Source organism: Corylus avellana, chromosome ca10, assembly GCF_901000735.1.
Source record: "Corylus avellana chromosome ca10, CavTom2PMs-1.0".
In the NCBI taxonomy this organism is placed as follows: domain Eukaryota; kingdom Viridiplantae; phylum Streptophyta; class Magnoliopsida; order Fagales; family Betulaceae; genus Corylus; species Corylus avellana.
Genome location: NC_081550.1, coordinates 17,215,737 through 17,230,443, shown reverse-complemented (window position 1 = coordinate 17,230,443; position 14,707 = coordinate 17,215,737). Strand labels below are relative to the sequence as shown.

Below are 14,707 nucleotides of genomic sequence, written 5' to 3'. Positions count from 1 at the left end.
AAGCCCTCATGGTCGCTCTAGACGAAGTCAAAAAATTTGGCCCCTTCAAGATCAACTTTCGGGGGTAAGAAGAACTATGGAAACATAAGTCTTAGGAGTCGGGAGATGTGGATCATTTGTCAGAATCTGAACACCAAGTTCTTTCATGCATCAACAGTAGTAAGAAGGCGGTATAATGCAATCATTTTTTTTAAATCGGTTGAAGGGACTTTCTGACTTGATCCCAATTATTTCCAAAGCTCGGTGGCGTTGGAGCTAAAGGGTTACAACTTTGTATTTTGTGAAAATTATCCACGTCAAAACTGCCCATCAACAGAAGTCTGAACAATCTGGTTGGTGGTTGCAATCCGGTTGAGAAAGGTGTTCGAACAGGATTTGCAAAGAACACTCCATTTGCAATCCGGTTGAAAGGTGTTCAAACAGGAGTCGGACACAACAAAACGCTCCCTTTGCAAGCCCGTTGTAAAGGCATATTAGAAGTGTTATTTTAACCTAGTTGACTAGGACTAAAAACTTCAGTTCGCTTCCAACCTATATAAACCTCATTAGCCACGATTTCCATAAGATATGAGAGGCAATATTTCATTCTTTTTACTAAACGATTTTTGCAGCTATCTTAGCTTTGATTGGTTCTAAAATCTCTCAATCCAAGCTAATTCCAAAACTACTTCTAGTGATGGATGATAACTGTCATTTAGTATACAACATCGAAGAAAATATTTAACATGATGAGCTTCTCATTTTAGAATTTTATTTGGTAATCAAGATGATAAGAATGCCTACTGTTATGTTAGTGCATACCAGAACCTGGTTTCCCTCAAAGACCCACCACCCTTCTCCAAATCCCAACCAGCAACTTCATCGTTGCCTAGGCTGATTGCATACATTACTTTTGCGTGTATATATATATAAAAGCTACTTAGGAAACTTCCCTGATCAACAACTGCTTGAGTATAGAAAAATACGAAGGACGTGGCCGTAAAAAAAGCAAATAAGTGTGAAAGAAGAAAGCATATTTTGAAGGAAAAAGATAAGACTAAAGATCACTGCAACAAGATTGATAGGACAATTGCTTACAATTGCCAGATACAAGAAACATTAATGCTGTAAACTAACTGGGTTTATAATGAAAAAAAATCCGCACTGAAACTTTACATTGTAAGTAGGATATTTGTTAGTGTTGAGGTAGAGTCGGTCTCTTCTCCAACATCTCATAATGGACAACAAAATTATCCTGCAACCAAAATTATATGTTGGACTAAAGGAACTAGAATTGACTCAAAATTGTAGAAATCAAAATAATTAGAAAACAATTGATGGAACTTGAATTGATTAGTCCAAACCTTTCGGATCGTTTCAAATGTGTTCGGATCAAAACAGTGATAAGATCCTCTCTCGTACGTGTTCGTCTTTACAAGCGGCTCCATATTGGGGACTCTTATGAACCATAGTCTGTGCTCTTTGTGATAAAACCAGCCTCTGTTGTAACTGCCAACAGACAATGCTTTTAGCCGAATACACAAACCTTTTTTGCATATATTGGAGAATGTAAAAATTCAAGTCACCCATAGCAGGTGCGGTGCAATTGGAATGGAAGCGATAAAATAAAAAAATCTTTTCACATCTGGAACTTCCGTATTTGCATAAATGATGATTATATATAAACATAATACAGGGATATAAATCTAATAATCTATGCATGTATTGGCAATCTTGTGAATATGAAAAGAATAGCGAAAAAATAGTTGAAAAAATAGTTGTAACAAACGAGTTTCTTAAAAATCAAAGAATTTCTCTGAAACTCTAGAGATCAGTACATTGACTTTCTAATATGACGTGTTTCCGCTGTCTACAGTGCACTCACAACAAGCACAACTTTTTCATTCACATAGAAGAAGAATAAGACAAAGAATTGTTGTCAGACCTTATAATTTACAGATTTGAAATAATGGATCTGCGAATGGAGGCACATATGCTCTCAATGCTATTGCATGAGAACTGTAGCAGCACCCTTTGCGATGAAATGTGTGACTTGGGGCAAAATATGCTAAACATTCACTAGCTTTGACAATAAACAAAGTGTGTGTAAAGATGTGGAGAGAACTTTTTTTTTTTAATACAAGTAATCAAAATATATCATTAAAAGCATGAGACGTCCTTAGGGATACAGGAAGTATATAAGAGGAAACACCTAGCATAAAAAGAGCAGAGAAAAAAAATAAATAAAGAAAGAAAATTATGTTAACTAATCGTCAAGGAAGATGTAGAGAGAACTTACAGTTCATTTGCAGCATATAATTGGGCTTCATCTTTCGGCATGCTGCAAAAGAGAAGATAATGATTGCATTAAATTTAATATCTTAAATGTCATTCTATAAGAGCAACTGAGATCCAGTAAAGAGAAGCACCTGTAAAATATATAAAATAATGTTTCCACTGTGAACTTCGAAAAATAACTTTGCTGCAACCATCCAAAGGAGATTAAGAGCAGGAAGGGTAATAAAATAGCACTCTCAATGATCTCAGAAAAATATGATAAAAGCAGCTCACATGTAGTGCAGGTGGATGTTTAGCATAATAGCATTGTGGCACAGTAAACTCTGGATCGCCCTTGGCAGGCTCATCAGACCATGGAGAACCAAAAGTTTTATGAAGATTCTCTGTTGAATTCAAATTTAACCCAAGTGTTGTCAGGTCAATTCCAAGTGCAAGGGATGTTAGATCAGGATCACTCATCCTTATCACACTTAACAAGCCTAGCAAACCAAATGGGTCTGGAGCAGATTGCGCAGCCTGCATGGGTTTAATGCCCTGATCCCTAAATGACTGATTGACAGCCGACATTTGCTGCAGCCGAAACTGAGACTGGTTCTGGTGTTGTTGATACTGCTGTATAAGCTGGTCATACGATCCCATACCAGTATTTGGAGAATTTAGAGGTCTTAGTCCAATGCCAGGAGGCCCACTGGTCTGAACCAGATACAAAATTTAACAATTAGGATGTTACTATACTTTCATATGTTGATGCAGAAGATCAACTTTTTTTTGATAAATTTGATGCAGAAGATAAATGCCAACAAATGAATCCTATTTTGACCAACGGAACATTTCAAATAGTCTGCCTTCCAAAATATCTTTAAAAACAAATTCTACAATGCACACCATCAACTCTACATGATCTTTATGATAATGGCTTCATTTTAAATAGTTTATTTGTCATTCAAATCCCACAACAGAGTGGGAAAGAAATTCATTTATCACCTGGGAATGATAGGCAGAATGTGAAGATGGGAATATATCAGAACCGTGTAAATGAAGAAGATCCTGATTGTTTACAGATGAAAAAGAGACGCCACTGCTACTAACTGATGGAGCATGTTGCTGTTGCTGCTGAGGACGATGGGATGAATATGTTCCACCCAAGTTAAATCCAGCAGACCTCCCCATCTGCAATTACAGGAATTGAAGTATTAGTGAAAACTCGATGCACATAGCATATAACACACACACACACACATACTCTCTCAATTTTTACAACTTAGGACTCACAGAAAAGTGCTGTGATTGCATCATAGACACGGCGTTGTCATGAATCTGTTCTTTCTGGTGCATATCCATTGCATAATCTGCATTACCACCTGTACAGGATCTAATAATACGGTCAAAAACAAAACTTGAGCAACTGACCAAATTTTATCACAAGAAAAAGCTTCCAAGCATCATGTCTACGTGACTGACAAAGAGGAATAATAAAAGGAGAAAATGAAAGTTAATAGATCAATTGAGCATGTGCAAAGATATATTACATCAAATGGCAAAAATTTCATCAAACACAGCAAGGAAGTTGATGAAACTGAAACAACATTTTTTTTTTTTTTGATAAATAATAATGATATAAAGCAAAGCGCAAAGGGGCACAACTACATACACGGGAAGTATAAAGAGAGCGCCTAAGAGGGAGAGAAATGAAACAACATATATACTTATCAAAAAAAAAATGTTGCAGTGATGCAGAACTTGGGTAAGTCTTTCAATTCCATAAGCCACACAAAATTATAAAGATGCCTGATATAACACTGCCAGATGAATTTTCATGCTAACATCCTCTATTTTTAAGGCGGCCAACATCAATGGGTATCAGCAGGGGCTGGGGATGCAGGGCTGGGGAATGCTGATGCATGGCTATTGTTGTAGTTTGTCATAATAACTCTTCTAACAGCTATCAAGGACTACTATAGCATAGAATGACAAGATGTTGCATTTCAGTGTCATTAGCCATACAAAATAAATATGGCTTCATAGAACAATGGCATACTAAATTTTACACCCCCCACAAATTATTTTAAATGTGGCAATACATCCTCAATACACAAATAAAATTGCAGAATAAATGGGACACTAGATCCTTGAGAATCAGTAATAACAGTTACAAAGTGACTTCATCAAGAAATCACTATTAGATAGAAAATTCATAACTAAGCAAAATGACTATCAATTTAAAAGAAACTCAAGTAACCCTTGCAGAAGAAAATTATAATTCTCAGCAAGCAGGAACACTATGTTTTTTTTTTTTTATAAGTAGGAACACTAGGGGCCCCATTTGGTTTGCAGAATAAACCCCTAGAATAGAATGGCTATTCTTTTGTTTGGTAGGAATCTATTCCTAGGAATAGTTATTCCCATAAAAATAACTAATTCTTTACATTAAGGAATAGGCTGCATTTTCCAAAAAACATACCCATATTTTGGGGTGGCCAACCACCCACTTTGTTTTTCAGTTTTCTTTTTTTTTTGGCCACCCACAAAAGAGGCGAGGGGTGGTCGCACCACCCCCGTGGTGGTTCCCTGAGGCAGTCCGGGGGTGGTTGCACCACCCCATGGCCTTTTGGGGTGGCCTAGATTTGGCTTCAAGGGTGGTCGCAGCCACCCCCCACAAGTCGCTGAGCATGGCCACTTGGTGGGTGGCCAACCACCATGGGTTGGTGGTCGGCCACCCATGTTATTTTATATTTTTTTTATTTTTAAAAATTAAGTTTAAAAAAAGAAAAATATACATATATAGTGAGGGGTTCTTTAGTACTTTTGATTTCATTCCACTTATTAGAGCATGTGTGTTACCAAACTAAGGAATAAGAACAACTATTCCATTCCACTTAATTCTATTCCTAGTCATAACTATTCTCTTTCCTAATGGAATCCCCATTCCGCAAACCAAACGAGTAGGTTTATTTTTCAATCCTATACTCTGAGAGATCATACTTCAATGTCACCACTTAAATCCTTAGGTACAAGAAAATAGGCCCAAACCCATTATTCTTACAACAACACGCAAAAATAAGCTTTGCATTAGCAATTATCTGCTATTCTGCAACCAAGATTTTTCTTTTCCCACTTGCTAACAAAGGTTTTACCCAATTAGCAGCATAAACCAATGTAGCAATCAAAATATAAAGCTGATCTCAGGTATTACAGTTCCATAAATGCATGGCAAGTACTACTGGTGAGGTAACTGGGTTTAAAAAAAGCATCAATCTTTTTTGATAAGTGAAAAAAAAAAAAAAAAAGCATCAATCTTTAAAAAGAAATAACAGCCAAGATTTATAGTCCAGGTTAACAGCACCTTTAAATCCTGGTAAAGCTGGAAAATCTTCATTTTGAATGCTAAACTCTTGGTTTTGTTGAACAATAGGACTAACACCAAGACCTTGTTTTCGTAGACCTGAAATTTTTTACTTTATATCATATTTTCAATTTGACAAAGTGGATAATTGAAACATAGAATTGCAAAAAATTTCTTCGCTTACCCAATTGTCCTTGGGGCCCTCCAGCAGAACTAGGACGACTTGTCAGCTGAGGGAAATCATTGAGGTCAAAAGGTGTGTCATTAGAGTTCACATCATTTAACATACCCATAGAGCTTAAATTATTTACTGCTTGGACATGGCCTTGAGAAAGTGGACCTCCACCAGCAGGATAAGAATTTCCTAGCATAGAAATTACCTGCGGAGAACCTGAATCCAAAAAATGTCATCTCCACAGAAATAAAGCTCATTTTAGCATATCAACACAATGAGTATTAATCAAACAATAAGTACAACTATGATGCCCAGTCAAATGAATGGATTTACTTCCAAATGTAGCATTTCCAAAGAATTGGGCAACAATAAGCACGTGAGCATACAATGATCAAAAATACATCTCATTATAGAGGTATTAGCACAAAGCCTCTGATAGAAGTATAGTTCAATATAGTCCAGGAAAAAAAACAGACAGTTAAGTATCCTCAAACGCATGCAGAAGACAATAGTTCCAAAGGTACTAGTATAAATCATCTTTCTCTTAAGCCGCTTCTGTACAAATATATTAACCAGTTGAAGCTAATACCTTGAGCAAGTACATTCCCCATCAATCGATTTTGTCCTTGCACATTCAAACTTCCAGATCCACTGTTTGCATTTAAATTTAGCCGAGAACCAAGGCCAGGAACAGATAATCCTCCACCAGAGCCTATACTCCTACCAATGTTGCCCATGTTTCCCATAGAACTCGTAATCCGAGGGCCTGCATTTGCCAAAATTGGGGATACTCCCAGTCCTGGAACAGCATTCCGGTTACCAATTGCACCAGAGGTTGGGAGAATTCCAGGAATAGAACCGCCAACTCCATTTGTGCTACTACTAAATCCAGGGTTTCCTACAACACTTATTCCTCCTCTATTTGTCACTCCTGAATGTCCATGGGAGCTGCCATGAGATAACTGCAAAGAAATTTTGAAAGGAAAAAAAAAAGTAGTCCAAATTATAACAATGTAGATGTGCATGCACACACACAGATAAGAGGAAAAAGAACTCGAGCTGAAGTCAATAATCTAGAATTGCTTTTAGCAGCTAGCATATAGCATGGACAGTAAAAACACCTGAGAGAGAGCAACAGGAAGATTATTTGACGCAAATCGTCCACTAGAAAGGCTGCCAGTAGGTTGTTGAACACCCCCAGAAGGAACATTATTTATTGCTGAGTTTCTTGATGTTAGTGTACCAGGAATGTTGGGAACGTTAAAGCTACCATGAATGTTATGCAGCCCCTGAATTGTTCCTGCAAAAAGAAATCTTGGAATTTCACAAATTCTGAAGAATACATACAAGTGAAACTCAAGCAATTTCTACCCACCGGAGTGATGAAAAACAGGGGAGGCTGCACCAGACTGACCAGAGAAAGACGTAGCAAAAGATCGCCCAGAACTGTCTGGAAGATTTGAAGCGGAACTGTTGAGAGAAGACTGCAACAAGAAAACACAAGAACTCTAACATTAAATAAATAAAACATCTTGAATCCAAATCACATAAACACAAAAGAATATAAATGAAGACAACTAAACATTGATCACAAGTAATGCTGGATGCACATAGAATGTAATATTTTATAGGGGAAATCATATTTAGCCCCTAGCTTTTCGTCCGATTTCAAATTTCAACAATCAGATCCTTTTGACAACTAGGTCCTTAAATTTTTCCTAGGTATCAAATAGGTGCCCCCTGTCACTTTATTGTCAAAGTTACCAATTTTCTGTCTGCCACATATGCCACATCTAATACAAGTGTGTATGTGATTTGGATTCTATTTGTTGTTGGAGAAGGCCACGCGGCAACCCCTTCGTTGTGAGAGGGGGTGGCCATGAGCCACCACTTTGCTGTCCAAGGGGGTGACCACACAGCAACCCCATTTGTTGTGCGAAGGGATGGCCACACGGCTACCCTCTCCCCACAAATTTGGCTTCCTTTTTTCACTCATTGGGGTGGGGGGGAATGGGGAATTTGATGTAGCAAATTTGTCGTTGACAACATGAGCATGAAATGTCAACTGAGGCAGATGGAAAATTGTTAGCTTTAACAACAGAGGGACCTATTTGAAACCTAGCAAAACTTAAGAACTTGATTGTCGAAATTGGAAACCCAGGGAATAAATTGAAATCAGGAGAAAAGCTAGGGCTAAATATGATATTATTTTTTTTTCCTATTTTATAGGGCTCTATATAAGCTAAATTATCCTTAAACATTTGCACATCTCAAATAGTATGTAGACTGCAAGGCACACAGAAACAGAGTACTAATATTACCCTCCTTCTATATAATCACAATTTAAACTAGACACCTAATCATCCCTGTAGCTGTGTCATTCTAAAATTCCAAACATATCATAATCTTTACCTCAAATTCCTACTTTTTTTTGATAAGTAAAACCTCAAATTCCTACTAAGAACATCTCAGCACCGTTATGTATTATAGCTAGCCAAAAAATATCATTCCATTCTTAAACCACCGTTCAACCACTTTAGCTACCATTTTTTCAATACAAACCCCAACAGATTTTCTATTCCATTCTCTATGTTCTTTAAATAATATTTTTTTAGTTTTTATATCACTTTCTTAAACCATCGTTCAACCACCTTTTTATTGTTTCTCGACTTCTCATTTCTCCACCACTGGGCATCCATCCTATGATCTCTCATAATCATTTCCTTGAGCATCTAGCAGAACTGCCAATCGCCTTGATCCCTTCATAGCTTCCCTCACAACCGCACAGATTAAAAAATTGGATTCATAAGGAACTGTTGTCCAAATATGAAGAAGCACTGTAGCAAAATGTGTGTTTTAGAAAATTTGGAGATAATCTATTGGAGGGAATTTTGAGGCTTTATTAGCTAAATTTTACAGAATTTTGGTATTTTAGCTTTGCTGCCAGAGATGCTCTAACGATATGTACTCCATAATGCAAACCCAATTATGCTAAACAAAGCCACATGCAAGATACACCAAAGATATGATTAGCAAATTACACAATTATGGACCAAAAAGATTAATGAATGTACCTCAAATTATTCACAGAAATGAAAAAGAGAAAAATCAATGAGTCAATAATTGAGCAAACACAAAGGCCCTAAATCTAGAATAAACAAAGATCCCATAGCAAAAAAAAAAAAAAAAACCTCACACCTAGTTCCTAAAACACTACATTTTATTAATAGGAGAAATTTCACTAAAACCCCCTTTACTTTCAGCACTATCATCCCCCTAAACTTCAAAAACTCTCAATTTAGAGCATCCAACTTTAGAAAGTTTGCAATGTCACCCCTACCATTAGTAGATTTTGGTTTAAATCAGATGGAATACAAGTAAAATGTCCATTATACCCTTATATTTAAAAATTAAATAATTAAAAATTCTAAAAAAAAAATGGAACCCACGGCTTGGCCATGAGTCCAATTTTGTTTTCTTTTTTTCTTTTCTTTTAATTTTTAAACAAGGGTATGAGGTGAAAGCTCTTGAGTGACCTGGTAACTGGTTCTGACAGGTGGGGTCAATTACCCATAGGAGTTTGATTAACAGTGAGGATTGTTGTACAGTATGCGTTTGCGACGTGTAATTAATTTGAGTAAAGTTCTACGTGATAAAAAAAAAAAATTAAACGGGTATTTTGGCATCCTCTGTTAGGATTTAACTGAAAATCCTAACGAATGAGTAACATTGCAAGTTTTTTAAAGTTTGATACACTAAATTGAGAGTTTTTTAAGTTTAGGGAGACGATTGCAAAAGCGTTGAAAGTTCATAGAGGTTAAATGGGTTTCCTCTAACTAATATAAACCATATATTTCTTACAGGCAAAAGACAACCTAAATTTCAGCAAGTCATTGTTCCATAATTGTTGCATGTTAGAAAAAGATATTTGCAGACATAAGACAATATACTGAGTAACCAAGGCATGCAGCAGCAGGCCAAAGGCCGCAAATCCACAAGTTAAAGAAATTATGTAGAAAAGAGACAATACATTAAGTAACCCCGACATTGCATGAGCATCAAAATGTCATGTGAAAAACCATTCCTTGCTGAGAAAAAGCACTCCCAAGTCTTCAGAGTCAAAGCAAATATGGACAAATTGAATAGCTTCACTTCGTGATACTCAAATTTTAGCCTGAAAAAGGACAACAAAGTTGTAAGAGAGAACTCCAAATGCTAAAAGAGAATCAGGAGTGAGCAACCAGTAGAAAATGAACTGAACACCAATGCCACAAGTAAAACACACACATCAAAATGAACTGAACACCAATGCCACAAGTAAAACACACACATCAAAATGAACTGAACAACAATGCCACAAGTAAAACACACACATCAAGATACGTATTTCTGTTTTCTATGCAAAGACCAAGAATAAATCTCACGAGATAAACTCTTCCCTCTTTAAAATTCCAAAACCTAACATACACTCGGGTTATGCCAACTTCTTAATAAGCAGTAAAAATATTGTTTAAATAAAAATATGGGTTTTCTTACTTTCTTTAACTACCACAAGTAATATTTTAAGTTTCAAGAACTCAAATATCAGAAAAGTTACTGAAAGACGCAAAAATAACGAAAATGCAATTGAGTAAACAGACTGTGCCTAGAAGAAATTACATTGAGAAACCAAGAGCGACACCACAAAGACAGAGTTCCAAACATTTTACTCTCACTATACGTGATGCTAAAAACTTGGAAACCGTCCTAACAATTCAACGCAATGCAGCTATCTAGTGCTATCATGCCATACGCTACAATAACTGATCTTAAATCACCACACAAAAAAAAAAAAAAAAGACTTCCAAGAATCAGTCTCCCATTTGGTTAATGAGATACTGAAAGAAATACAAAGAAACTAAAGATTCTAAAATGTACATTTCCCATCATCTGGAACTGCTCAACTACCGTTTCGCTAGATTGAAGTACGCATTTCGTTTTCCTCAAATCACTTAAAGAGCATGGAAACACATGTTTCACAGTTTCCGACATCATTTTCCTTTCCCGCAATTTCGCAGTAGCCAAAATAAAGAATATAAATGCATAATTTCCGCCAATCCTACACCAAAATCTTAAAAAAAGGAATGATCACTATCCGAACAAACTCCCTCCAGAAACCCTAATTACAAGATCAACAACAAGAAACCGTTTCACCGCGACGGGATGAACTCGGAGCGATCCGAGATCGAACTCGGAAAATGTCCGAATCGACTCGGGCTCGATTGGCGAGGAGCAGTGGTGCAGAGAGAGAGAGTGAAAGAGTACCTGAGAGGCAGATCGGCGAGAGCGAGAAGTGATGGGCTTTGGTTCCGAGTCAATAAGCGAGTTTTGGTTTTGTGTGCCCTAAATCGAGAGAGGGGAAAGAGAAGAGAGAGAAAGAGTGCCACGGGGAAATAAATAGAGAGGGAAAAGTTCGTGTGCGGCGGAGACTTGGTTGTAGCCTTGTATGTAATGATTTGCGGTGGCAAAGGATCACGTCCCTTTCGAATTGAAATGAAATGGATAGAGTGGTTACAACTTATTAATATTAAAAATATTATTGCTTTTTTTATATACATTTTAACATATTCTCTTTTATATATTATTTTTTATTATATTTTTGCAAACGCTATTACTATTAGCTTCGTATGCAACAAGAAACCTCAAAACACCATTATTTTGAGATCTTTTTCTATTCATGACAATTCACAATCCACTACGAGCTTTCTTTTTTTTTTTTTTTTTTTAGATGTCCGCACAAGAGGGGGGAGGGGGATTCGAACTAGTGACCTCCGTTTCATTAGGCGTGGTCCCAACCGATTAATCTACCTCTTGGGGACTAATCCACTACGAGCTTTCTCATCACCATCTCCATCTCTCAAAACCCTTGGAATATGATAGTTATTTTAAGGTTTAGTACGTTTTTTAGTCCCATAAATATTTATTCCTTAAAAATGAGGGATAATTAAAATAGAGGAATAACCATACATTTTCGGTTGGAATAGCACTTCATCTCACATTGACATAAAAGTCATCTATGTCTCTATAAATTATAATACCCTAATCCTAACTCTAGTTAAGAGACAAAATAATTTAAACTTTGGAATCGAGTTGGGCTCAAGCAGAATGAGTTTCATACATAGAAGGCCCTATAAGCCAATTTTAGGCCTAGAGGATCCATCCTCTTCAAGGGAGGATTGATCTTAGGGGTTAAAAAAACCTTTGAGGATCAATTCTTTCATTTTATGGATTGATCTTCTCGCGACAAAATGTGTTTTTAGGGTTTTATGAATCCCTAGCATTGCCGTGAAGTCTATTTATTCATCCTCAATCTTCTCTCGAGATATTTGCATGAATTTCAAGGTTTCCAAAGGCTGCAGAGTGTCGGGATGAAAAGAGAAGCTTTATTTCATCAATTCAATAATGTGTTCGGGAGTTTTTAAGCCCCACATGGTTAGTGTGATGATAAGCTATTATGTTTGTTGTCATCAGGGCCGGCCCAATGTATTTGGGAGTCTTAAGCAAAACTTTAAAATTGAGCTTTATTTTTTTAATATTTAAATATTAATTAAATAATAATTATTTTAATATGGCAAGAGATCTTTTACTTAATAAGCACCAATTCCGTACTTAGTGATTTTTTGTTTGAGACTAAAATTACCATTTTGCCCTTACTATTTGTTCTTTATTCTTAAATTAAACAGGCTTATTTTTATCTTTCAGCATTTTCATAGATTGCAAAATAATCATTTTAACTTTTTGAGAGGGATTTGATTTCTGCAAAATAACCATAACAGACAAGTCTGTGGGATTCTCAGATTTTTTTTTTTCGTTATTATTTTATAGAGGGCATCGATATTATAAACAAATAATAATTTTTTTTTTTTAAAAAAAAAAACATGTTGACTGTTGAAGGCCTCGTGGCCATTGTGCAGAAGGCCTCCATATTATAAAAAAAATGTAATATTATTTTTTTTAAAGCATGTTGAAGGCCTCAAGAAAGCATGTTGGGGTCTTAATATTATAAACAAATAATAATATTTTTCTTAAAGCATGTTGAGGGCTTCAAGAAAACATGTTAAGGGCCTTTATGCAAATTTTTAAATATTTTGGGCCTTATTAAAAATTATTTTGGGCCTTAAAAAAAAAAATTTTGAGCCTTAGAAATCTTGGGCTCTAGGCGCCGGCCTAACTCGCCTAACGATTGGGCCGGCCCTGGTTTTCATTGTATTGTTTTCCCCCATAAGTCAGTACCACATTAGATGTATTATTTGATGTTTGATCGTCGTTTATTTGTTGTTGATGTTATTCATGATGTTTAGAGACCGTAACATGATTAAAAAAGTTTTTATTTTTATTTTTTAGAACTATACTCCTATAATTTTCAAAGACCTTAGGAGTCATCCTAAAGCTTAGTTGAGTTGTTTTAGGATTTGGGATAGTTCTGGACGTGTTAGAAAGCGTTTCAGTTTAGGAGTTCTGGACGTGTCAGAAAGCATTTCAATTTAGGATCAGTCATCTTCAGATCAAGATCGATCTCAAGCTGTTCCATAACCATGTTTAGTTAGTTTTTAGGTCCTAAGTTAGGGTTTTTGGTTTGGGGAGAATTGTTTAACACTATAATTTTTGCAAATCAGTGTAACCACACGAATTGATTTTACAATTTTTTTCTCAAATTATTCTTGAAAAACTAAGGTAGGTATAAGCAATTGAAGGAAAAGGGGCTTGACTAGTTTCGAAGGAAAATGTGAAATTAAAAAAACGTGTTTGCATGGGCTACATGTTGATCGTCTATTGGCCCATATAGTGCATTGCTGAGACACATAAATGCCCGCAGTTCGTCAATCTGGCCCAAGCTATTCTCCCTTCTCGTTTAAAGAATTTGGACTTTTGAGTCATATTTGCCCTTTGATATATTTATATAAAATTACAATTACAGGTTTTCACACCTTGCAAAATGCGGTTGGTTTGGGGCCTTGGGCTGCTTGTACGTTCTCAGCCTTTATATTTGGGCCATGAAAGATGGTCTATATTTGGTACTTTCAAAAACTAACCGAAAACAAAGAGTGTACTTATTGACACTACAATTTAGATTAAGGGTCTATGTGGGATTATGGTTTTAATAAGTACGATTTTAAAAATTATGTTTTTTTTATCGCTACTTTTTAAAATCGTAAACCCGTTTGGTAAAACATGTTAAAAAATTTTTTTTTATCAAATATTTATTATGCGAAATCGTGATTTTGGTTTAAATGTGTGCCTTTTCAAATAAGAACCCCTATCCTACTTATAGAAATTGCCAACGCCTTATGTTTTGTAATATCTTTTAAAAACATAAATTATTCTTGCGAAATTACAATCTTAAATGCACCCTAAGTGAAAAACAATCCCTTATAAAGCACTAAAAATTCTTTTAGCTTTTCAATTTGAAAGATACAAATAGATGGAAAGTTGAAATTTTCAAATATGAGGGAAAACTTATTTTCATGAAATTATTTCAACAAAATGTTGACTACACGTGGCACTCATTCCAATAAAATGTACATTACTACATGACTTTGTAAAGAATTAAAATAAAAGAGTAATGCTACACAAATTTCTACTTTTACACTCCGTTATATGATTTTTAAAATTATCATTGAATCTAAATTCAATAATATTTCATCACAAATTTAATAATAATTTTAAAAATCAAGTCATGGTATATGAGAGTAAAAGCGGAGATAATGAAAATATGTATAGCATTGCTCATAATAAAAACCGTAGGCCAAGTATGTTTTGAAAAGAAAATTAAAAGAATAATAATAAATAAGAAAGAAAGTGAATTGCCCTAATCTTAGCTCAAGATTTGGGCTCCGGAAGATGGCTTGCTTGTCTACTTGCTACTCCAATCT

General features: G+C 35.7%; 1 protein-coding gene and 1 non-coding gene across 3 annotated transcripts; one reads left to right on the top strand and one right to left on the bottom strand.

The window, feature by feature from the left end:
• Window positions 1-998: 998 nt before the first annotated feature.
• LOC132163646 (probable NOT transcription complex subunit VIP2) lies at window positions 999-11,229 on the bottom strand. 2 transcript variants are annotated; one of them, XM_059574013.1, is made up of 14 exons: window positions 11,100-11,229; window positions 9,826-9,969; window positions 7,171-7,279; window positions 6,917-7,095; window positions 6,385-6,757; window positions 5,805-6,011; window positions 5,621-5,719; window positions 3,550-3,638; window positions 3,262-3,447; window positions 2,551-2,970; window positions 2,409-2,461; window positions 2,279-2,320; window positions 1,344-1,488; window positions 999-1,234 (listed from the first exon to the last, which is right to left on the bottom strand). In XM_059574013.1, exons 2-14 carry the CDS (start codon window positions 9,841-9,843, stop codon window positions 1,175-1,177), a joined length of 1,980 nt encoding a protein of 659 aa, XP_059429996.1. In that variant the 5' UTR covers window positions 9,844-9,969; window positions 11,100-11,229; the 3' UTR covers window positions 999-1,174. The 2 variants fall into 2 exon arrangements, with proteins under 2 accessions (XP_059429996.1, XP_059429997.1); XM_059574014.1 differs by having other exon boundaries at window positions 7,210-7,279.
• LOC132164838 (small nucleolar RNA snoR35) lies at window positions 7,171-7,251 on the top strand. The gene has a single exon (XR_009438440.1). It is a non-coding gene; the product is annotated as a small nucleolar RNA snoR35 (small nucleolar RNA).
• Window positions 11,230-14,707: the final 3,478 nt, after the last annotated feature.

Bases quoted from the DNA above. Each gene is read 5' to 3' on its own strand.
- LOC132163646 (XM_059574013.1), bottom strand. The intron at 7,096-7,170 runs GTGGGTAGAAAT...TTCTTTTTGCAG, and splicing joins CCCTGTTTTTCATCACTCCG to GAACAATTCAGGGGCTGCAT. The intron at 2,462-2,550 runs GTGAGCTGCTTT...GGATGGTTGCAG, and splicing joins AACATCCACCTGCACTACAT to CAAAGTTATTTTTCGAAGTT.